Source organism: Zingiber officinale, chromosome 6A (assembly GCF_018446385.1).
Source record: "Zingiber officinale cultivar Zhangliang chromosome 6A, Zo_v1.1, whole genome shotgun sequence".
NCBI classification, from domain to species: domain Eukaryota; kingdom Viridiplantae; phylum Streptophyta; class Magnoliopsida; order Zingiberales; family Zingiberaceae; genus Zingiber; species Zingiber officinale.
In genome coordinates, this window is record NC_055997.1 from 120,335,059 (window position 1) to 120,360,558 (window position 25,500).

The 25,500-nt window shown below is 37.3% G+C and overlaps 2 protein-coding genes across 5 annotated transcripts; both read left to right on the plus strand.

Moving 5' to 3' along the window:
- Window positions 1-15,468: 15,468 nt before the first annotated feature.
- LOC121995239 (glutathione S-transferase T3-like) lies at window positions 15,469-16,473 on the plus strand. The gene is made up of 2 exons (XM_042549027.1): window positions 15,469-15,827; window positions 15,918-16,473. Exons 1-2 carry the CDS (start codon window positions 15,469-15,471, stop codon window positions 16,471-16,473), a joined length of 915 nt encoding a protein of 304 aa, XP_042404961.1.
- Window positions 16,474-18,662: 2,189 nt separating this feature from the next.
- Window positions 18,663-24,930, plus strand: LOC121997771 (tRNA A64-2'-O-ribosylphosphate transferase-like). 4 transcript variants are annotated; one of them, XM_042552392.1, is made up of 8 exons: window positions 18,663-19,013; window positions 21,335-21,495; window positions 22,064-22,769; window positions 23,543-23,646; window positions 23,729-23,837; window positions 23,902-23,961; window positions 24,329-24,563; window positions 24,652-24,930. In XM_042552392.1, exons 1-7 carry the CDS (start codon window positions 18,731-18,733, stop codon window positions 24,520-24,522), a joined length of 1,617 nt encoding a protein of 538 aa, XP_042408326.1. In that variant the 5' UTR covers window positions 18,663-18,730; the 3' UTR covers window positions 24,523-24,563; window positions 24,652-24,930. The 4 variants fall into 4 exon arrangements, with proteins under 4 accessions (XP_042408326.1, XP_042408325.1, XP_042408327.1 ...); XM_042552391.1 differs by having other exon boundaries at window positions 24,663-24,930; XM_042552394.1 differs by having other exon boundaries at window positions 18,806-19,013; window positions 21,340-21,495; window positions 24,663-24,930.
- Window positions 24,931-25,500: the final 570 nt, after the last annotated feature.

The following is a 25,500-nucleotide window of genomic DNA, read 5'->3' on the forward strand; positions in this document are numbered from 1 at the left end:
GTGCCACCAGCAGTACCTACCCCGTCTTATGCAGCAGCACCAGGGGTACCTTCCCCAGCCTATACAGTGGTACCACCCTTAGTTTCAACTCCAATGGTTCTGTCAGTTCCCGTGGTGATTCCTACTCACCCTACTAATATGATTGCGACACGAGCTCAGATCCCAGCTTTGGCAGAGTCAGTGAAAAGCTAATTCATGCTATTTCGCGGGGAGACCGATCCGAGCGTGACTCAGTCTTGGATAGAGACTATGGAGCATACTTTCTTTTATATAGCTTGCTCCGTGTGGGAGAAAGCAGAGTTGGCTGCTTTTCATTTATGGGACGAGGACGATATCTAGTGGAATACGCAGAGCTCGATCATAGGCGAGCAGCACATCACCTAGGCGAGATTTAGAGAGACCTTTGAGAGTCAGTACTTTTCACGATCATATCAAATAACACACCGTCAGGATTTTCTGAGTTTTCGGTAGAACAACTGCACAGTGATGGAATACAATGTTGAATTTAATCAGTTAGCCAGATTTTGTCCAAAGTTAGTTGTTGAGGGCAGGTCTCGTATGATCCAGTTTGTCCAGGGACTGGATGGACAGCTTCAAGTAAAGATTGCAGGTTTTGGTAATTCATCCTACATATAGGCATTGGATAGAGCCCTTATGATTGAGTCGGCTCAGCAGAGAGTGAATGCAGACAAGAAAAGGAAGCAGACAAATCAGACTTCAGGATAGATCCAATAGCCATAGGCTACCAGACAGCAGTAGAGTGGTCGCTGTCAGTCGGGTTAGGGTACTTCTGGGCATCTGGTCGGCCTCAAAAGTCAGGGTGGGCTTTACCAAGATGGTTTCGGTCTTCTCAGTAGAACCAGAAACAGTTTGCTAGTGACATGCACTACATCCGATGTGGGTCCAGAGATCACATCACATCAACTTGCTCCCTCGGATAATCAATTTTCTACTATTGCAAACTGCATGGGAACATAAGCCGAGATTGTTCGTTGAAATCTCAGCATGTGACTTCTGGGGTTTCTGTTCAGGGTGGATAGTTCAGTCAGACAGGGACTCAGCGAAGGGGGCAGAAAGCTCAATCTTCGCATTGCTAGCAGAGGACAGCCCCTCCTGAAGTAGCTGCATATGGCATGCACGGACAGGAGCACTCCAATGCTCATACGACATCACAGAGTTCTGTTTCGGGACCTCAATATCTGACATATGGGTAGTATCAGTCGCAGCCTCAGCCACTGGTGCAGTATCAGCTATAGCCGCAATCACTGGTTTAGTACCAGTTTCAGTCCCAACCACCAGTTCAGTATCAGTCGCAGCCCTCATACCCATCTCTGTCTCAGTATCTAGCACTACCTCAGTGGTAGGCTCAAGCTCAGGCGCAACAGCCTCTGGCAGTGCTACCACCTCCACCCCCGCTAGAGATTGGATGAATTCACACTGTTACTAGAGAGGATGTGCAGCGGGCTGACGGATTCGTCTTCCATGGTAAGATTTTACTTTATGCATTGTCAGCTGATATGTTAATTGATACTGGTAGTTCACATTCCTTTATTTCTCGTGTATTTATGAAGGAGATTAGTAGACTACCTACTCTTAGGTCGTAGTGACTGTCCGTCTCCCTATCGTCCGATGATACATTGGATGTCACTCAGGAGATCAGAGGATGCCCATTAGACTTCGGTAATATTATACTCAAGGTAGATTTATTAGTATTAGAAATGGTCAAGTTCGACATTATCCTCAGATATCATGCCACGGTTGATTGCTAGACAAGGATGGTTACATTCTGACCTCCGAACCAACCCTCATGGGATTTCACTGGCATCAGGGACGATGGTATATTGACCATTTCTACAATTCAAGATCAGAAACTGCTGTCACATGGTTGTTAGAGATTTCTATTGTCGTTGATTAATGCTGACGACAGTAGTAGTTCTCAGCTCTCAGACGTTCTAGTGGTCTGAGAGTATCCGGATGTATTTCCAAATGAGCTACCAGGCTTCCCTCCCCAAAGGCAAGTGGAGTTTGCAATTGAGCTAGTTCCGGGGACCGTGCCAGCATCGAAAGCTCCTTATCGTATGACACCAAAAGAGTTAGACGAGTTAAAGGTCTAACTCCAGGAGTTATTGGACAAGAGATTTATTCACCCAAGTGTGTCTCTGTGGGGTTCTCCGGTATTATTCGTCAAGAAAAAGAATGGTACTCTGAGGTTGTGCATCGATTATAGACAGATGAATGCAGTGACCACCAGAAATAAGTACCCCTTATCACGGATCAAGGATTTGTTTGATCAGCTCAGAGTACATCAGTGTATTCTAAGATTGATCTACGATCCGGATATCATCAGCTGAGAGTTAAAGATTCTGATGTTCAGAAGACAGCATTCCGCACCAGATATAGATAATATGAGTTTTTGATAATGCCATTTGGGCTTACCAATACTCCAGCAGTATTTATGGATTTGATGAACTGTGTCTTCCTAGAGTATCTAGATCGGTTCGTTATCGTCTTTATCGATAACATTTTGATCTACTCACATTCCGAGGAGGAACATGTACAACATCTTCGCATAGTCTTGGAGACTCTTCGACGACATCGTCTATATGCGAAGTTCAGTAAATGAGCTTTTTAGCTATCCTCAGTCGATTTTCTGGGACACGTGGTTTCTAATCGAGGTATTTCCGTAGACCCTCAGAAGATCGAGGTTGTCACCAGCTGGGAGCAGCCGAAATCAGTTCAGAAGATCCGCAGTTTCTTGGAATTGGCCGGATATTACAGACGGTTCGTTGAGGGTTTCTCCCACATTGCTATGCCGCTGACATGCCTGACCAGGAAAGGTGTGAAGTTCACATGGTCAGAAGCTTGCGAGACCAGCTTCTAGGAGCTGAAGCAGAGACTAGTGTTGGCACCAGTTTTGGTTTTGCCCTCTGGAGAGGACGGATTCATACTCTACACTGACGCTTCTCTACAGGGTTTGGGTGTTGTTTTGATGCAACACGGCAGGATAATCTCCTATTATTCTCGTCAGTTAAAGGAGCATGAGAAGAACTACCCAGTAAATGATCTGGAGTTGGCCGCCAGTATCTTTGCTTTGGGGATTTGACTGTATCATCTGTATGGTATTACATTTGAGATTCTCACTGATCATAAGAGTCTCAAATATCTTTTCACCCAGAAGGAACTCAATCTCCGATAGAGGAGATGGATAGAGTTCCTGAAGGATTATGACTGTACCATTAGCTACCACCCGGGGAAAGCTAACGTGGTTGTCGATGCACTTAGCCAGAAGTCCAGAGGGACTTTAGCTTGCCACCGAGTTTTGGTCACAGACTTGGTTCAGGGTTTTTCTGAGTTGGGCCTTAAGGAGCAGAGACAGACAGAGCAGGACATCCTTGTTACCATGGTTGCTCAGTTATCGATCTGGACGAGGACCCGAGAGGCCCAGGCTGGTGATCAGCGCTTACAGTCATTGGCAGTCAGATAGCTTCTAGGCAGCAGACAGAGTTCACTTGAGATAACGAACGTATTATTTATTTCTGAGGCAGACTATGCGTACCTCAATCTCACCCGGTTATGGAGGAGTTACTTCAGGAGGCTCATTGCTCTCGATTTGCTATCCACCCAGGCGGACCCCGGATGTATCGAGATTTGAGGTGTTCCTATTGGTGGAACGGCATAAAGAAAGACATCGTGGAGTTTGTAGCTAGATGTCTAGTCTGTCAGCAGGTGAAGGCTGAGCACCAGAGACTTGTTGGATTACTTCAGAGGATTCCTATTCCAGAGTGGAAATGAGAGCACATCACTATAAATTTTGTGGTAGGATTGCCTAGGACATGATGAGGCCATAACGCGATTTGGGTAATTGTTGACCAATTAACCAAATCTGCACACTTCATAGTGATTCGGAAGACCGATTATCTGGATCGATTGCCAAAGCTGTATTGTCGGGAGATCATCATATTGCATAGTATTCCTTTGAGCATTATATCAAATAGAGACCCACAGTTCACGTCCCGATTCTGGCAGAATCTGCAACAGGCTTTGGGGGCCTGGCACAGCTCCATTTCAGTAAAACATTCCATCCGTAGACAGATGGACAGTCAGAGAGGACCATCCATACTTTAGAGGACTTGCTGAGGTCTTGCATTATGGATTTCAGAGGTAGCTGGGAGGACTACCTGCCATTGGTAGAGTTCTCCTACAACAACAACTATCATTCAGCTATCCAGATGACACCGTTTGAAGCATTGTATGATAGGCCTTATTTGACACCCACCCTCTGAGAGGAGGTTTGGGAGGCCCAACTACTAGGACCTCAAAGAGCTCAGCAGGAGGCAGAGTTGGTCCGCACTATCAGACGGAGGATGTCCGAGGCGCAGGACTGTCAGAAGAGTTATGCTGATTGGAGACAAAAACCCCTGGAGTTCTCTACTGGTGACCATGTATTTCTGAGAGTCTCACCCATAAAAGGGGTGAAGAGATTTGACCTCCGAGGTAAGCTAACTCCACGATACATTGGGTCTTTCCAGATCTTAGAGAGGATTGGAGCAGTATCTTACCGTCTAGCGCTACCACCGTCTCTGGCAAGCATTCACGATATATTTCATGTGTCCATGCTGAGGAGATATGTACCCGACCCATCACATATTCTGTCATATATATCAGTTCTCATTCAGCTTGACGCTACCTACGAGGAGGTTCCAGTACAGATTCTGGACCACAAAGAGCGTCAGCTGAGGAACAAGACCGTCTGGCTGGTTAAAGTTGGATGGCAGTATCATTCTGACGAAGAGTCTACCTGGGAGCTCGAGGATACGATCTGAGCTTGATACTCCCATCTTTTTACTTGAGGTATGTGGGTTAGATTTCTGTTCAGCATTTATACTGTTTACCTATTACTAGAACTTGCTGATCGTAAATAACATAAATTTGGGGACCAAATATTTATTAGTGTGGGAAATGTAAAATATCATAATAAAACAATAAGGTTTAATGGACGAATAACCTTACCAAAATTTTTAGAAATTTTCTGAGATTTAATTGGAGCTTGTATAATATATTTTAAGGGGTAGAGTTATTAGGCTAAGAGAAAGCCTGTTTGGAATACCCATTTAGTTAGGAATTGATTAACTAGATTAACATATAGTTGGTTAATTAAAACCTAGGTTATAAATACTTAAACCTAAATTTCTCTTCTTATTATTGTCGAATCCCTTCTCTTCTCAATTCCTCTCGTCCTCCAACTCGCCGCTGACCCTCCTTCCCCTCTCGCGACCTTGATCCGTCGCCAATCACTAGTCATCGCCGCCCTGCGTCGAGTGTTAGCCAGCCAGTGGCGAGCTTTTCTTCCTCTTACATCACTGCAAAGCCCGATTTGCCACCACCGCACCTTCCTCCACTCGATCATCGCAGAAGTAATTGCTACCAAGTGTTGCCATCACCGAGAGGGAGGAGTCGACGAAGGGAATTAGGGCAAACTCTCCCTCTCGCTCGCTGATCTGAGCAGGGTAGAGGTGGTTACCATCAGGGAGGTCCATCACCTTCTCTCCACGAGATTCTTCCTCTTCCTTGTCGGCGTGGATCTACTGTCGATCCTTAGAGTAGGACAGATTGACCATCCTTCTTCTCCGATTACCATCAAGTCATGCCCTAATGTCGTTGCCATTCTCCTATGCCTGGTTCATCACCACAACAACATTTAGCTTTCCGTTAGAGAGGAATCTACAGATCTAGATTAAGGTAAGACATGTTGGTCTCATACTGGTAGTGATCTGAATTCCATCTTTGTATTGGGAGGTTTCGATTTATTGCTTGCAGTCATCTTCACATGCTGATTCAGGCTCCTTGCTAATTCACCACATTGATTGTAACACCCCTAGAAAGCCTAGATAAGAAAGTGAGGATAATGAGAGTACGAATGAAAAGAAGGTGTAAATATTCTAAGTTAAATATTAAGATGGATTTAGATGATTAAAACTTTATGAAAGAAAAATAAAGTTGAGAATATAAATCATCTATGCATGATTTAAAAGGTATGAAATTAATATGGACAAAAGGAAGAAGTATGAGATAATATATATATGTATGAAATATTTATGCATAATATAGTAATATACGAATTATTATGTACAAAAGAAAATAAAATGTTAGAAGAGAGATTGAACCTTGGATCTCTTGTAAGGAACATGTATAGGATACCAAAGGGGATAGGAGAATTATTGATAAGGAGAGAAAGGACTAAGTAGTTAAGAATAAGAAAGGATTCTTTTTACTTAAAAGAAAAGGAAGTAAAAAGAAGTAAAAATATGCATAACCAAGTTTTGATCCTTGGTTCTCTTGTGGATGCATGCATGTGTTAACCAAGTGGGATAGAAGAGGATATTGTAAGAGGAGAGATAGAAAATTTTATTAAAGGAGAGAAAAGAGAGAAATTAAGGGAAAGAAAAGAGAGAACACAAAAGGCATCTCTTTAGAATATTCTCGTCATTTAAGGGGAGAAATGAATAGGGAGGATGAATCAAGTCAAGTTTCCTCCCCTCATCTTAGTATAAATAGGCATGGAGGGGGGACTTCAACTTCATCCTCAACCCACTCATCCTCCTCTCCTCCCTTTGTGCCGAGACCCACTCTCCCCTCTCTTTTCTTCTTGTTGCCGAGCAACACAAGAGGAAGAACACCTTCTTCCTCCTCACTCTCCCCCTCTTTTCTTTCTTGTTGTTGCCGAGCAACACAAGAGGAAGAGAAGCCTCTTCTTCCTCCTCCTCTCCACCAAAAGACCTAGCCACTCCTCTCCTCCATTGGTGCCGAGCAAAGCAAGCAAGGAAGAAAGGTCCAAGCAAGTTCTCAACTCTAGGAAACTTAAGCGAAGAAGGTAAGCTTCCCCTCACCTGTGGTACAAGGCTTTATATATATTTTTCATATTTTATGAGGATTTTAAAACCTAGAAACAAGTTTGAGGAAATTCGGTTAAGAAGAGCTTTCGAGATCTAGTGAGGTGTAACTAAGTCTACACTACATGATAGATTTTCTATACCATGATATGTGATAGCATAGGAAATGCTATACATAATGAGAAAAGAATGAAATTTATGTTATGTATATGTCATGATATGTGATAGCATAGGAAATGCTATACATAATGAGAAAAGAATGAAATTTATGTTATGTATATGTCATGATATGTGATAGCATAGGAAATGCTATACATAATGAGAAAAGAATGAAATTTATGTTATGTATATGTCATGATATGTGATAGCATAGGAAATGCTAAACATAATGAGGAGAAAATGAAATTATGTTATATGACATGATATGTGATAGCATAGGAAATGCTATACATAATGTTATGTAATATGCCATGATATGTGATAGCATAGGAAATGCTAAACATAATGAGGAGAAAATGAAATTATGTTATATGCCATGATATGTGATAGCATAGGAAATGCTATACATAATGTTATGTAATATGCCATGATATGTGATAGCATAGGAAATGCTAAACATAATGAGGAAAAAATGAAATTATGTTATATGCCATGATATGTGATAGCATAGGAAATGCTATACATAATGTTATGTAATATGCCATGATATGTGATAGCATAGGAAATGCTAAACATAATGAGGAGAAAATGAAATTATGTTATATGCCATGATATGTGATAGCATAGGAAATGCTATACATAATGTTATGTAATATGCTTTGATATGTGATAGCATAGGAAATGCTAAACATAATGAGGAGAAAATGAAATTATGTTATATGTCATGATATGTGATAGCATAGGAAATGCTATACATAATGTTATGTAATATGCCATGATATGTGATAGCATAAGGAAATGCTATACAAAATGAAGAAATGAAATTATGTTATGTAATATGCCATGATATGTGATAGCATAGGAAATGCTATACATAATGAAAAGAAATGCATGAAAGATTGTTAAGGACATGATATGATAGTTATGCATGATAAGTTATTTTTGTATGGGTTTGTACCATGGGTGGGCTCCGTAAACGCCCCGGGGTCGATGGAGTAAGACTCGGGCCTCGTCAGTAATGGACCTCTGAATGCCCTAGGTCGATGGAGTAAGACTCGGGCCTAGTATGTATGCATGATAGGGTTCAAGACTTGCTACCTTGGACCTACCTATGAAGCGCGCGTATTATGTATGTGGTACAAACCGGGATCCCAAATGATGATGATATTAATTTCAAGTACTTATAAGTATAAAGTTTTCAAATTCATGATGCATTGCCTACATATGTGCTTGAATTATCTGATGATTAGATATAATGCCATGTGATATTATGATATGAATATGATACCCTTGTATGTCATATGCTTATGATACTATGCATGATATTAATATACGATGATTTTCGGTTTTAGTGAGTAGGAAAGGAACTTACTGAGCCATGAGTGCTCACAGCTTACTTTCCTTGTACCGCAGATAAAGAAAGAAGCTGGATGAGCTAGAGGAGCAACAGGAGGAGCAGATAGTGATGTGTGTGGTGGTGGCTCGGCAAAAAACGATCCGGACAAATTAATATGATTAGTTATAGAATCAACATATGCACCTTTGAACAAATCAAAATATGTGATAATATGCTTAATAAATTAAATTCTTTAAAGTTTTTATTCTTCCGCTGTTATAACTAAAGCATGTACGTAAGTAGTATAAGAACGTAGCGCCACCTTTGGTTGGGTAAGAAGGGTGGGGTGTTACAGTTGGTATCAGAGCGAAGTTTTGCCAGCTCACTACACACACATCAAGCTTCTTCCTGTCGCTCCAAGTAAGTACAGTTGATTAATTTATTTATATGCAAAAATTAGTATGATACTCTAGGATACATGAATAATAGCCTAGGAAGGATACCTTAAGCTATACCCTAGAGAATGGTGCATGATGACAAGTATGTGTTAAAAATAGTATGATACTCTAGGATGCATGAATGGCAGCCTAGGAAGGATACCTTAAGTTATACCCTAGAGAATGGTGCATGATGATAAGTAGGTGATATTCTATGATGCATGAATGGTAGCCTAGATACAAGAACCTTAGGCTATAACATAAGAGGAATAATGAATCTTTAAAATCTTATAGAAATAGACTATATCCCGTTCGAATACGATCCCGAGGATGTAGAATATTTTGGCGAATACCTCGAGTTCGCGGATGAACCCGATATGCTGGAAGCTCCACCAGTATCTAAGGAATCGGAGCAGAAATTGTCATTCTAAGTTCGGGGACGAACTTTCAATAAGTAGGGGAGATTGTAACACCCCTAGAAAGCCTAGATAAGAAAGTGAGGATAATGAGAGTACGAATGAAAAGAAGGTGTAAATATTCTAAGTTAAATATTAAGATGGATTTAGATGATTAAAACTTTATGAAAGAAAAATAAAGTTGAGAATATAAATCATCTATGCATGATTTAAAAGGTATGAAATTAATATGGACAAAAGGAAGAAGTATGAGATAATATATATATGTATGAAATATTTATGCATAATATAGTAATATACGAATTATTATGTACAAAAGAAAATAAAATGTTAGAAGAGAGATTGAACCTTGGTTCTCTTGTAAGGAACATGTATAGGATACCAAAGGGGATAGGAGAATTATTGATAAGGAGAGAAAGGACTAAGTAGTTAAGAATAAGAAAGGATTCTTTTTACTTAAAAGAAAAGGAAGTAAAAAGAAGTAAAAATATGCATAACCAAGTTTTGATCCTTGGTTCTCTTGTGGATGCATGCATGTGTTAACCAAGTGGGATAGAAGAGGATATTGTAAGAGGAGAGATAGAAAATTTTATTAAAGGAGAGAAAAGAGAGAAATTAAGGGAAAGAAAAGAGAGAACACAAAAGGCATCTCTTTAGAATATTCTCGTCATTTAAGGGGAGAAATGAATAGGGAGGATGAATCAAGTCAAGTTTCCTCCCCTCATCTTAGTATAAATAGGCATGGAGGGGGGACTTCAACTTCATCCTCAACCCACTCATCCTCCTCTCCTCCCTTTGTGCCGAGACCCACTCTCCCCTCTCTTTTCTTCTTGTTGCCGAGCAACACAAGAGGAAGAACACCTTCTTCCTCCTCACTCTCCCCCTCTTTTCTTTCTTGTTGTTGCCGAGCAACACAAGAGGAAGAGAAGCCTCTTCTTCCTCCTCCTCTCCACCAAAAGACCTAGCCACTCCTCTCCTCCATTGGTGCCGAGCAAAGCAAGCAAGGAAGAAAGGTCCAAGCAAGTTCTCAACTCTAGGAAACTTAAGCGAAGAAGGTAAGCTTCCCCTCACCTGTGGTACAAGGCTTTATATATATTTTTCAGATTTTATGAGGATTTTAAAACCTAGAAACAAGTTTGAGGAAATTCGGTTAAGAAGAGCTTCCGAGATCTAGTGAGGTGTAACTAAGTCTACACTACATGATAGATTTTCTATACCATGATATGTGATAGCATAGGAAATGCTATACATAATGAGAAAAGAATGAAATTTATGTTATGTATATGTCATGATATGTGATAGCATAGGAAATGCTATACATAATGAGAAAAGAATGAAATTTATGTTATGTATATGTCATGATATGTGATAGCATAGGAAATGCTATACATAATGAGAAAAGAATGAAATTTATGTTATGTATATGTCATGATATGTGATAGTATAGGAAATGCTAAACATAATGAGGAGAAAATGAAATTATGTTATATGCCATGATATGTGATAGCATAGGAAATGCTATACATAATGTTATGTAATATGTCATGATATGTGATAGCATAGGAAATGCTAAACATAATGAGGAGAAAATGAAATTATGTTATATGCCATGATATGTGATAGCATAGGAAATGCTATACATAATGTTATGTAATATGCCATGATATGTGATAGCATAGGAAATGCTAAACATAATGAGGAAAAAATGAAATTATGTTATATGCCATGATATGTGATAGCATAGGAAATGCTATACATAATGTTATGTAATATGCCATGATATGTGATAGCATAGGAAATGCTAAACATAATGAGGAGAAAATGAAATTATGTTATATGCCATGATATGTGATAACGTAGAACAGGGTATCAATAATGGTATGTAATATGACATGATATGTGATAGCATAGGAAATGCTAAACATAATGAGGAGAAAATGAAATTATGTTATATGCCATGATATGTGATAGCATAGGAAATGCTATACATAATGTTATGTAATATGCCATGATATGTGATAGCATAGGAAATGCTAAACATAATGAGGAGAAAATGAAATTATGTTATATGCCATGATATGTGATAGCATAGGAAATGCTATACATAATGTTATGTAATATGCTTTGATATGTGATAGCATAGGAAATGCTAAACATAATGAGGAGAAAATGAAATTATGTTATATGCCATGATATGTGATAGCATAGGAAATGCTATACATAATGTTATGTAATATGCCATGATATGTGATAGCATAAGGAAATGCTATACAAAATGAAGAAATGAAATTATGTTATGTAATATGCCATGATATGTGATAGCATAGGAAATGCTATACATAATGAAAAGAAATGCATGAAAGATTGTTAAGGACATGATATGATAGTTATGCATGATAAGTTATTTTTGTATGGGTTTGTACCATGGGTGGGCTCCGTAAACGCCCCGGGGTCGATGGAGTAAGACTTGAGCCTCGTCAGTAATGGGCCTCTGAATGCCCTAGGTCGATGGAGTAAGACTCGGGCCTAGTATGTATGCATGATAGGGTTCAAGACTTGCTACCTTGGACCTACCTATGAAGCGCACGTATTATGTATGTGGTACAAACCGGGATCCCAAATGATGATGATATTAATTTCAAGTACTTATAAGTATAAAGTTTTCAAATTCATGATGCATTGCCTACATATGTGCTTGAATTATCTGATGATTAGATATAATGCCATGTGATATTATGATATGAATATGATACCCTTGTATGTCATATGCTTATGATATTATGCATGATATTAATATACGATGATTTTTGGTTTTAGTGAGTAGGAAAGGAACTTACTGAGTCATGAGTGCTCACAGCTTACTTTCCTTGTACCGCAGATAAAGAAAGAAGCTAGAGGAGCTAGAGGAGCAACAGGAGGAGCAGATAGTGATGTGTGTGGTGGTGGCTCGGCAAAGAACGATCCGGACAAATTAATATGATTAGTTATAGAATCAACATATGCACCTTTAAACAAATCAGAATATGTGATAATATGCTTAATAAATTAAATTCTTTAAAGTTTTTATTCTTCCGCTGTTATAACTAAAGCATGTACGTAAGTAGTATAAGAACGTACCGCCACCTTTGGTTGGGTAAGAAGGGTGGGGCGTTACATTGATCGGAAGGTTTACTGGCACTCCAGGAAGCAGAAAAATACCATAGCCAACATTGCAGCAGTAGACTTCGGTAACGTGAAGATTTCTATGGTGTTACATTGTCACAAGTCATCCCTTCAATCATGAACTATCAGCAAACATCATTAGATTGTGATGAGTACGGAGGATTGAGATTTTGATCAATACAGTGTTGATTTGTAGTTAATGGAAACGGCTTGAGTTAAACCTAGTTGGAGTAATGAATTTAGTTAATTATTAGATCTAGTGGTTAGTAATTGATCATGATGTAAATGCGTATGATAGATCCAATTAGGGTTAGCTAATTGGTTTATGTATAACCTAGCTAAATTGTATATGCTGATACAGGACTTTGATTCAAGATGAGCGTCTCAACATGGGATCTATCTGATACGATCTTCTTTTGAGGCGAGTACCTTTGACTTATCTCTTTTGATATTGTCATTCTGATATGAGTAATAGGTTATAGCTAGTAGTAATGGTTATGTTTATATCTGCCTTGGTATGTCACTACTTTATATCCGTAGTATGCTCATATTGTTATCTGTTATGCATTTATGCTTATACCTCTTGATTCTTGCCATGTGTACTTATGTTCATAGAAGTAGTGGCATACAATGCATTACCGGGTACAGGTCTAGCTACTAGATATGCTTAGCATGTGTACCTAGATTTATTACCTGCCATATGTACCTAGATTTATAATACCTAGATCATTGTTATGGAGTCGATTTTCCTTTTTGATACATATTATATGCAGTTTGATATTTTCAGGAGTTACATGTTTTAGTGTCATACATCATTTTGCATGATTGCATGCTGAGCGATCGTCGGCTTCTTTATAGTTGAGCACATCGCCAGTTACATGGTCTGCACACACAACCACTCATGGGTTAATGGTACATCAGACAGGGTGTGTGCAGTTTGCTCTATCAGGGCTCCGTTGGTCCGCTCATGGGTAGTGGTGACTGCAGCGTGGTAGCAGATAGATCCCTCATCTTAACTATGACATAGGGAGATGAGAGATTAGGCTCCCCCACTATGTTTGAGGTAGGAGGATAGGTGTACTCCGACAACATCCTGCCCACTCAGTCACTCAGGAGTAGTGATAACAGAGTGCACAGTTGTCACAGCCCTACCCACTCGACCTCACCATCGCGTGTGAGGTGGCTGACTGGCGTCAGGGGTGACCATGTCATTTGCACATATGTATGAATTGCATTTATTGCTTGTGATTGTTGCATTTTGGTGGTTGCATATGATTGACATACATACAGGAGACATTATGTATTTGGTCAGACAACCTTGCACCTGTTGATATGGTTCACACCCTTATGTTCGAATAGGAGATCCTGGTGAGTACAGTTTCTTCTGTTGTTCAATTTTGCATTACCTATTATTATTCAGGAGAGTGTACTGCATGATTATTATTGATAGTTATATTTTACTATACATGTATGATCGATACCCGCTGAGTTCTTGAACTCATCCCGTTGATTTATTCCTATTTCAGGTTGAAGTCGTCAGGAGGTTCCAGTTGCTAGTCCCCACTCCATGTCGAGATGATTTTCTATTTTCGGACTTTGGTTCCTTGTTATGTGATCTACAAACTTATGATGTGTAGTTCTTGCACTCGTGCCTTTTATATCGAATTTTTGGTACGCTGTCCATGTTTTTCCGTTGCGATGATTTTCCGTTGTGAGTTGTGTTTACATCTTTATCAGTGGAGTAGGTTTTATATTAAACTGCATGGAATGTTTACTTATTTTATCATATATGTTCCGACCGTGCTGGGCGAGCATTGAGAGGCCCTGAAGGTTATGTATTTCAGGATTCAGATTGTTACCGGTACAGGGGAGATGCTGTTGGATTTTCGTCTGGCAGAGACTCCTCTAGGGCGTGACAGCAATACTGTGAATAGAGAAGTTTATATAAATACCTTGGATTGACGATGTTAGAAAATATACTTTCCTCAATTTTTTAACTAAAATTAAGTATTATATTAAATTAATTTTTTATAAGAAATAGTATATCACCCTTGTATTGTATGATCTATCACACGTAATGTGTGTGCCCGACTGTTATTTATAAGTTAAGTAGTTATTTAGTAGTTATTATAATATATTAGAATAAGTGATGTTTTTAATATAAATTATTTAGTGATGCATCTGATTAATTTTTTATTTTTTATTTAAAATTCATGCGATCATTTTTAACAAAAAAAGATGTAATCTGTCATTTTAATGATTCCTCCTGATTATCCTACTATCCCACGTCACGAGTAAATCAAGAAATCGAAATAACCATTTGTAAGAGCATCTACAACCGCGTTATAATACTACTGTGCATTAACGCCGTATTGCAGATGCCAACGTGACGTTAAAAAGCTTGAACGTGTTCAAGCATTTGAACGCGTTCAAGTGTTCGTGGGGTGGGCCAGGGCGGGCCCACCCCATGTGTAAAACTTTTTTTTTTTTTAAATAACAGATAGTTAATTAAAAGTTTTTAAATAACGTGAAAGATTAACCTGAAAGATTTTAAAGCTTTTTTAAAATAACAGCTAGTTATTTAAAACGTTCAAATTTTTTTTAATGTAAAATTTTAAATTAAAAATTAAATAACGGCTAGTTATTTAACGGTTATTTTTTAACGGCTAGTTCAAAATTTCATCTATAAATAATCATCAATATGTATACATATTTTCATTCCAACTCACTGTTCTTTCAATTCTACTCTCTAAATTCTCTCCCCATCTATTTTTTTCAAGTTCCTACCATCTTATTTTCTATCCAAAATGGATGAAAATAATAGGGCATTTTTTACAAATTTCTTGAATTCTACAAACAACTCGCAGGAATATTCATCTTCCCAAAATCCACAAATTCCACCAAATTATCAATACCCACATTCATTTCCCAATATGTCGTTTCCTCCACAAAATCTTCAAAATTTTCAAAGTTTTGGAAATTCTATGAATCATCTGAATTATGCCCCTCGAGGTCCATATCAACCGCTTCCAGCCGAATATTAGCAAAACATGAGTCATCCGTATTTTATGCCGTCGGTTGTTCATGGATATGGTACCCCGCACACAACTGGTATGTTTTTCACTCCTTCGATGTCAAATGAACCTGCAACTCCAACTTTTGTCCCGGAGACTCAACATTCCGACCGTGAATCCCCAATTGAGGTGGGCAATTTAGAAAAAGTGGTTTCAAATGTTGAGGGTACAAGAAAGCGTTCAAGTTGGACAAAGGTTGAAGACGAGGTCTTAGCGAGAAGTTTTGTCACTATCAGTGATGATCCAATAATCGGCAATGATAAAAAGGCGGATGCTTTTTGGGGACGGGTTGCAAGCTACTACAATGAGAATCTTCCCCTAGGTTCAAGCACCAGAAGTGCAAATGTTATACGGTCACATTAGCACAATACAATCCAAAAGAAGGTATATCGATTCAACGCAAATTACAATAGTATTTATAGTTTATATCGAAGTGGTCACAGTGATGAAGATATATTGCGGTTTGCGTATGAAAAATATCTATCCGAAAATAATGGTGTTGCATTCAATCTCGAACATGTATGGAGAATTGTCAAAGACCGTCCAATATTTACTCCACAGTCCGCTGATCACTTTGTGGCCACAAAGAAGACAAGAACCTCAGAGTCGGGAGCAAGCAACACCTCCTCCAACCAAGATGTGAGTATAGATCACGATTATGAAGATACTCGTCCAATGGGGCAAAAGGCAGCAAAAAGAAAGGAAAAAGACAAAGTAAAATCGACCATGGAGGATCTGACAGTAAACTACAACAATATTATCACAAAGTTCACTGAGTACACAAGCGTGAAGAAGTCCGAAGTCGATTTGAAACAAAAACAACTCGAAATAGAGGAGATTAAGGCAAAAGCTGCATTTTCCAAATCTGAAGCTAAAAATTATCGCTTGAAGTTGAAGGAGTATGAAATATTGAACAAAGACACCTCACAGATGACAAAGGAGCAGCTTATCATACATGAATGTCTATGCAAGGATATTAGGTCGAGATGGAATATCTAAATTGTTTACTTAAGGTTCATTTTCTAGTATTATTATATTTTCGAGTGATTGTAATTTTTAATTATTGTATTTCTCATTTCAATTAATGTGATTAATATTTCATATATTATTTTTATATGTAATTTCAGTTGTAATTTCGTTTTTCTAACATTGTAATTTCGTTGTATTATGCGTCCATTTCGTTTTCCTAACATTGTAATTTCGTTTTCTCACAAACATCTATTTTATTTAATAAATATATTTAAAAATTTAATATATTTTTTTTGAAAAATAATAAAATTATATTTTTAAACCTAAGATTATTATTAAAAAATAATAATTATTTAAATATTTTAAAATATATTTAAAATATATTTATTTAATATGATATAGTTTTAAGATGAGTGAGTGGATGGTGGGGTCATGAATAATGAGTATTAACGTTAAAAGGGATGTGGATGAAAGAAAGATGTTGTTATAATAAATATGTAACAGTAAACCCTATACCTTTTGATGAGATAATGAATATTATAATGTTAGAACATTATGAATGCTCTAAGTATGAATTGAGATGAATGAGAACTCCAACCATTAAATCTTATCCCAGACGAGGTCTACTGAATGAGATTGTGGATGAATGGGAAATGCCAACTAAATTATTCCAAGTCTACAAGTCAACCTTCTAAAGTCAGTCAACGAAAAGAGTCAAATCTTCTAGAGGTGTTCAGTGTTGAAATGTCCTTTTTCCACAGATTGAGACATTAAAGATGGGAAGAGGAATATGGAGAATGTCTTGACTTAGGGTTGACTCGAGAGGTGTTGATTATTTTGCAAAGATAGGATTCATTGTCTCTAATTGTGGATTTAAATCCATAATATGGACCTAAGATAATCCTTATAGAATTCATTTGTACTTTAGCAAGATTGTTTTATTTAATCTTCCTCAATTAGTTAAATATCTCACCAATCAAAAGCGGTCAATATTATCATTATTACTATAGTATCAAGCTTTGATTGATGCTAATGTAACGGATTTATCATCTGTGATTTTAGATATTTGCTTCTTTATTTAATCATGCAGTTTACAATTAATGTCTTATCATCCAAGATAGTGAGGATCTAAATAATGGGGTCATTACCTAACAAAGAACAAGGGGCACTTTGCACGAATTTTTGCAGAATTAGTTAAATAACCCTAGTGAGTTAGATGAGAATCAAATTCTAACCTAGTCTAGTACCAGATTAGTGAATTGAACAAGTTAAGTTATGAATCTACTCTTGCCTAATTTTTGTGACAAAAGATGATAATATTTATCTCAAATGTTTTTTATAGTCCATCTTCATATTATATAAATATTATGTAAAATAAGATAAATTATAAAAAATTATTAGTCCGAGTAGTAACCAGTGCAGGAAGGAAAAATGAAATCTATTACTAACCAGCAATTGATCCATATACTTGCATAACACTTCGTCCACTAATCAACTGTCTGTCCTGTCCTGAAAGGATCCTCTCAGGCCCCCACGGGCGGGATCAACTGGTTATGACATGGATTCTTGCAGCATGAGTCAAGAGGTCGAGGGTCTGCGGCAGCAAATGCGATAACATCAATATCTGTCCGTGCTAAACACCTGAGACCGCCATGTCATAGCTGGGCCCGTATTCACCGTGATTTACTCCCTCTCATACTTATGGGGTCGGGTTGAGGGGGCCGTTGGGTTGACGGTTTCCAACCTTTTGCAGCCTGAGAGGATCCTCTCAGCTAATTCTTATCATATATTAGAATAGTTTAGAGAGAAAAATAAAGGAATACATAGTCCTAGAAATTTGAGAAAATAATGATTGTTATTTAAAATAATAAATAAATAAGAGGAAATATATGAGTTACTAAAGGATAAATTATAATATATTTAAAATTTGTTATATTTTCAAAATAATATTTTGAGGCGACAATAATTTACCATAATTATCTAATTATAACATAAACTAGAGATATAATTTCAAATGTTTAGAAACATTTGAACGCATTTTATTAGATTTAGTTCCAAAAATTAGCTAAATTATTATTTTAAATTACAGCTAGTTGATCACGACTTTTCTTCAAGGTAAATAGTAAATATTGGTAGTGCTGATCTGCAAATTAGAGATATTTCATTTAACAGATTACCCCTTTTTATATTTACGTCCTGAAATATTTTAAATTGCAGAATGATCCTTTTCGCCTTAGACGAAACCCTCCGTGTTCCGAACTCTGATCTGGGCGGCGACGTGGTGGAGATGGCGGCGGAGGAGAAGATGAGCGTGTACAGAGCGTCGAGGAGCATCAAGCGGTTGGAGAACTCTCTCTACAACGCGCTTCGTTCCATCTACGAAGACGCCACCTTCGTAGCCGAGATCGCTGGGTTGTGGCGAGACCTACCGCTCGTCGCCAATCTCCGTTGCGGCCTATGGTACTCCCCTCGGTTCGAGGCTACCTGCTACTTCAAGTCCACCGATGGCCACACCAACAACTTGTCATTTAGTACATCGCGCCTCAATCTCCACCTTGCGCAGCTGGCGGGTATGCTGTTGAACCTCGTTGCACAAAGTCTTTACATTTCAATTTTTTGTCCCTTTTTGTTTTAAAAATAGGGCTATTATGTACCTAATTTAGACTAAAATTCACCTTCAATTTGGATCAATTTACCTTTTCTTGTTCTGAGAATTAAAGTTCCAAAAAAAAGGCGGAAAGGCGAAATCTGGCTTCTTTTGGCAGGGGCATGAACAATTCTCCTCAGTTCATTTTTCATGAATGCTTATTTTTATTTGTTATTTTGTCTGAGTATGCAAGCTTACTCGGCCAAGAAGTAAATGAATAATGTGATGGAACTATTTGGGTTCTAGTATGCTCAATTTTGCAGTTTCTTTAGCAGTTTCTAGAGGAAGGACAATGAATAAAAAGATTAACTATCACTTGAGGTTTGAGGATATTTCTCTACACAAATTTATCTGACTATATGATTCTCTTTGTAGTTCTGGTACTAAACATTTTTTCTTCTTTCATTTGAACTTTAGATACTGAGAGAGATGGAAATTAGAAACCCTATAATCAATGTACATTTTGCAGTTGATTTTGTATGATCAAGTTCCAATTGGATGACCCAAACTATTGAAACGTGAATGACTTCTTATTATCATATTTTGTTGATTAAGAGAACTTTGGTCTCATCTATAGAACAAACTACAAAGATTCATTCAGACACCTTAACTTTTGTTCTTTGAAGAAAATACCTGATAGTTGCTTTGTGGTTTCATTGCGCTTTTTTGAGTTATACTCATGTCACTTATCAATGTCCTACTGTTTAAGATTTGAATTGATGGATAGTCCTTTTAGTTTACAATATTTATTTCTGAGAATCTATCATTGTTTCAATTGTTCCTTTAAATTGGTTATTGTGCAAAACCAGATAATCAATCACTACTTGTGCTATCAGATGCTATGATGAGTCTTGCTTGAATAAACACCTCTTCAGTCAACCCTAAGTCAAGATATGTTCCATATTTCTCTTCCACAAATCAATCATTAATAATGACACCAGGTAAGTCAAGATGTGTGAAAAAAAGATATTAAATAATGACCACCACTAGATGACTTTTAGACTTTTGTTGACTACCTTTAAAAGACTTGGAATTACAATAATTTATTGGACGACGTAAGCAATTGTCTGGAATATTCAAAATACATATTCAAATTTTATATTTAATAAATTACATAATCGTTTTCAATTATATCCCTCCTTTATGGACAAATAACAATCGACTAATATATAATAGTCGAGTTCATCAATCAATTCCTAAACTTAGTGTGCTCGATTTGTGATTAGCAGTCCATTGTCCATAACTCATCAGTTGACTACTATAAGATCATTACACAACTCTCAAAGTATCTCAAAATTACAATTTCAAAACCCTATAGCTCTCTATCTAGACTATGAAATCTATGTCTAAGGGTATGGTTACACTCAGGATGTTGTAAGGAATGCAATGAATTTGATTTGAAGTGTTTCTAAGGTGTCTAAGGCTATTAGCGAGTTTTGATCAAAAATCGCAAATGGTGTTAGGAATATCAGAATCGCTTTAAACTAAAACCATTACACTCCTGGAAGCCTTCTGAGTATAATCATGTCCTCAAATTTGGATTGCACAGTCTGAGAGATGTGAGTTTTTAAAATCTTCATAACCTTAAGTCAATTTGGCACAAACTCGTTAAAGGGCCTAGGCTTGTCATACTTACTCACCAACATCATCAAATGGTTCTTAGGACTCTCTTAGTTCAGACCATGTTAAAATTTTGAAATTCCTCTTAGACCTAGATTCCATAGCCTAATTGAAAGATGTGGGTTTTTGAAATATTAACAACTTTAAGACAATTTGACACAAGCTTCTTAAAGGGTCTAAACCTGTCATAATTACTCATCAACACCATCAAAGGATTCCTAGGACTTCCTTGGTTCAGACCATGTCAAGATTTTGAAATTTTGAGTAGGGTCATCAACGAGTTTTGGTCAAAATTCGCTCATAGCCTTAGGAACGTCAAAATCGCTTTAAATCAAAATGACTACACTCTTGGGAGCATCCTGAGTGTAATAGTGCCCTTATACTCAAATTCCACAGCCTAAATTAAGATATGTGAGTTTTTAAAATTTTTACAACCTTAAGACAATTTGGTATAAACTCATTAAAGGGCCTAGTCCTATCATACTTATTCACCAACATTATTGAAAGGCTCCTAGGACTCTCTGGTTCATACCATGTTAAGATTTTGATTAATGCTAGCTTGTTTGATTAAGAGAACTTTGGTCTCACCTTTTCTTTGTCATTTTTCTTCTAAAATTTTGGTAGGACAGAAAGGAGGGTGCATTATAGTTGATTCAACAAGGAAGGGAAAACGCTTTCCAGATAGCATGTCAAAGACAATATCAATATGGGCATGCGTGCTTAATCGTGCAATCAAGAATCATCTGCAAAGAATGTCTGATACAATGCAGCAAGGTATAGAGCTGGTAGGTCGCAAGTTTACTAGTTCTTCATTTTCATCTAAATGATATATATGTAGAACCACAATTCAATATGGTATGGCCACAACCTATCTCCTTCCTGTGTAAGACTATTAAAATGCATGATATGAAAAGCTCACTTGTTTGGGTAGAGTTTTCATATATTTTAGAATTTATCCTTATGAATTTTGTTTATAAGTACATATGGGTTGTGCAACTAATAATCTTTGCGATAAACTTGGCATTAGGTTCATGATTACTAAATTTGACCATTTTGTTTTTGGATCTTATCAAGTGTTCTAATATTCCAATTGCCTACAACATAGAAATGGTTTGCAAGTTTTATTTCTGAAGATTGACAAATGAGTCAATTTAAGTTGATTTAATGACTCAAATGTGCGCCTTTTTTTTGTGTGTGTTTCTTGTTTGATGTTTTATTCAATTTGTCCATTCACTGTTTCATGATAATTCTTGGCCTATTTTTTTCTAGTCTTTTCATTCTGGATATTGATAAAATATATCAAATATCTGCTTTTCTAATACTAGGGCTAATGTTTCATACATTCTGCCTTAGGACTCAAATATTTCCTGCAATGGGAGTATGGATGGGGGATTCAGACCGGCTGAGTGGGACTGCACCTTGCACCTTCCAACTTGGGTTCCAAATACTGAGAAAGCAATTATTGAGACACACCTTGAAGATTGGACCAGACTATTGGAAGATTGCCATGCTGATATTAGTTCTCTTGCATCAAACTTAGGAAAGCCACTTCGTCCACTATGGATTTCTCAAAGGACTCTCATTTGGTTGAATGAAGTTCCTGAGCATGATTCTTGGGATTTTATACCTCTCATCCTTGTTTCAGCATCAGGAATGTCTCAGTTAAGGACCACGTCAGGATTTAGTTGGCACTACATTCCAGGAGCAGGAGACGATGAGGAAAGCTGGGCAAGAGGGCTGTCTCCTGATATGTTCTGGAAGCATTCTTTTGAACTCATAGATGCTGGCCCAGATCTTTGCAACCGACTAGTTGCTGAAATAGTTGAAAAAGAAAGAGTATATCATGCACATAGGGGTGAATATTCTCCTCAAGTACCTGTGAGATCTGGGAAAGTTTTAGCAAGCAATTTAACTATTTCTAGTGAAGAATCTTATGTTGCTAGCCAATCCATGAAGTCTAAATTTCCCATCAAATCTATGGGTTCAACATCATGTTGCAATGAACAGTCTTTATTTTGGCTGGGTCAGACCAACATTGCAGTTTGTGCAACGCCACATGGTATGATCAATGCTAAATTCTATACTTATTATATTCTCTTTAGAAATGCACAAAGTGTGATAGTCCTGATTATGATTCTTTAAGATAATCTTAAAGGTCATACATGTGTTCGAATAAAGAAGTCAATGACATCATACATGTGTTTGAAGAAAGAAATCAATGATCTATGTGAAGACTGAAGGTGAAGATGATATCTAGTTTACTTAGCTTGTGCACTTAAAATTGTTCTGGGTCTCTAGCTTGGCATAGCATAGCTTATCAACTGTCAAGTTGTTTTTTAATGAATCTCCTTGTGTATGGACACAGCAACAAGAGCTTCTGAAGATTCTTACCTTTGGCTATTCATCTATATAAAAACTACAAAGATTCATTCAGACACCTTAACTTTTGTTCTTTGAAGAAAAGACCTGATAGTTGCTTTGTGGTTTAATTGTCATTTTTTAACTTGCACACCTGTCACTTATCAATGTCCTACTGTTTATGATTTGATTCGATGGATAGTTCTTTTAGTTTACAATGTTTATTTCTGAGAATCTATAACTGTTTCATTGTTTCAATAGTTCCTTTAAATTGGTTAAACCAAATAATCTGTCACTACTTGTGCTAGTGTGCAAATGAATTCAAAGATGATGTGTTCTGTATCATAATGTAAATCTCCATTTAGAACACTCTAATATTAGCTTGGGAAATTCCTCTAGGTCTAAAATCTATTTTCGCTGTTAATTTGACTTGCTCTATTCTAACACATTCACTTTCATTTTTGCTTTCTACAGACTCAGATGCATCTACTGACATTGACTGTGTGTTGAACTGTGACAGCAGCTCAAAACCATTGTGCTTTCAATCAGTTAATTCCTATCTGCATTTACCAATAATGGTGGGTCTAATATTCTATGTTCATATGCCTTTAGTATGGAACATTTTTCAACCTGTGTCTATTTACAAATGTTTATTGGCAGACTTCAAAGGTAGATCGGTTTTCCTTGATCAGGAATCTTTCATCTGCAATTGACTTTGCAAAGACACACTTGAGCATTGGCAGGAAACTTATTGTGTGTTGTCATAATGGTGAGTGCAAATACTGCCCCAACTTCTACTAGTTAAACTGAACACATTTCCACTCTGGTTTTAGGAGAAGATATCAGTATCTGTGTGTGCCTCGCTATCTTAATATCCTTATTTGATGAAGACGGTGAGCATCTGTTATCGGTGGTTAGCAGCTGTGTTCTTGTTCAATTTTGCATGTAGTGCTTATATATAAATGCTAGACTTCATTTGTTAGTAATAAGATTTCCTACTTGACATTATATATAATTCACAAAACAGTTAGTTATCAACCTGTTTTCTGTTTAGCATGCCCAAATGTTGTTGTGCCAAACTTTACTGTTTTAAAGAAGATAATTTTCCCTTGCTTAGTTTCTTTCCTTTTGCTCTTAATCTTAATTTTGGCCAAATTACTTATTGCCTCCCTTCTTATATACTCTTTCTAAAGGAAGCTATTTTTATTGGAAAATTGTTCTTGAATTTAGACATTTCAGTTTGTTACCTGTAATCTCTAGGATCTTATGATGGAGGAAAATCATTCATGTCCACCAACATTACCAAGTGGGATGTGAAGAGAAGATTGGTATTTATTTGCAAATTCGCTGTAAATGCACGCCCATCAAGAGGGAACTTAAAGCAGGTGTTTGGATTCCTCAGTAAAGAACAAGATTCACTGACTAATACAGGATCTGCAGTTGATAGTACTTGATGATTTGCGGCTCTTAATCTCTTCTGGAGCTCTAACAAGCAGTACGATACTGTCCGTTGTTTTTTATTCTTTGAGAGATTTCTTGACCCTATTATCTCAATTTACAAAGATTTTAGAATTAGTAAATAGCATTTTTGCAGGTTCAAGGAAAACATGGTACATGGTATGTTGGTAAAGAAAGATCTCCAAGAGGTTGCAATAATCTTTCAGTTTGCTTGTAGGGTAGCCCTCGGTAACTTATGGCATCATTCTTATTCTACATTTGTGCTAAGTTATACTGTTATTTTTATTCTACATTTCTTCAAGTCTTTTCCAAGCTGTAGCATCTTCAGTTTCCAAGCTGTAGCATCTTCAAATGTAACATTAAAGAAATCCACCACAGGAGTCCATCATGGGAAACCTGATTTATTCCCTTGTCTCTGTTATATATAATGTCTAATTATGATGACCTTAATTTAAATTTCATTTTATAACAAGAATATGGCATGGCCTATGTAAACTCTACATTTGCGAATTAAGTTGGTGGAAAATTGTGTCTAAAATTATTATGGCATTTTTGGTTCACTGGAATATTTATTCCATATTAATTCTGGCACAATATGTATTCTTCTGTTTGGTATTCCATCAGAATCCTATTTCTTTGATAACTAGGAATAGACCAGAATATACGTGCTTAACATTAACCTGGAACTAGAATTCCAACCATTGTGAATTCCGAACTGCCACAGAACACAATCTCTCCAATACCCACAAACTTATAAACTCGTTTCGCTCAAAGTCATTGTGAACTCTCCACTCCTGGAAATTGTCGTGGCCAAACATCTTGCGTTTCAATACCTTATTACTGTTGCTGAGAATCCACTCCTTACCCTTATTGGCATCATTGAGTCTGCCTCAAAAACCCTACTAAAATCCTCGTCTTTGCATCCTCCTTGAACCCTACCTGCCCACCTTCTCAATATCGTCTTTTGAGTCTTC

Bases quoted from the DNA above. Each gene is read 5' to 3' on its own strand.
- LOC121995239 (XM_042549027.1), top strand. From the start codon at position 15,469: ATGCCGTCGGTTGTTCATGGATATGGTACCCCGCACACAACTGGTATG. The intron at 15,828-15,917 runs GTCACATTAGCA...AAGTGGTCACAG, and splicing joins AGAAGTGCAAATGTTATACG to TGATGAAGATATATTGCGGT.
- LOC121997771 (XM_042552392.1), top strand. From the start codon at position 18,731: ATGGCGGCGGAGGAGAAGATGAGCGTGTACAGAGCGTCGAGGAGCATC. The intron at 19,014-21,334 runs GTATGCTGTTGA...AAATTTTGGTAG, and splicing joins CCACCTTGCGCAGCTGGCGG to GACAGAAAGGAGGGTGCATT. The intron at 23,838-23,901 runs GTGAGTGCAAAT...CTCTGGTTTTAG, and splicing joins TATTGTGTGTTGTCATAATG to GAGAAGATATCAGTATCTGT.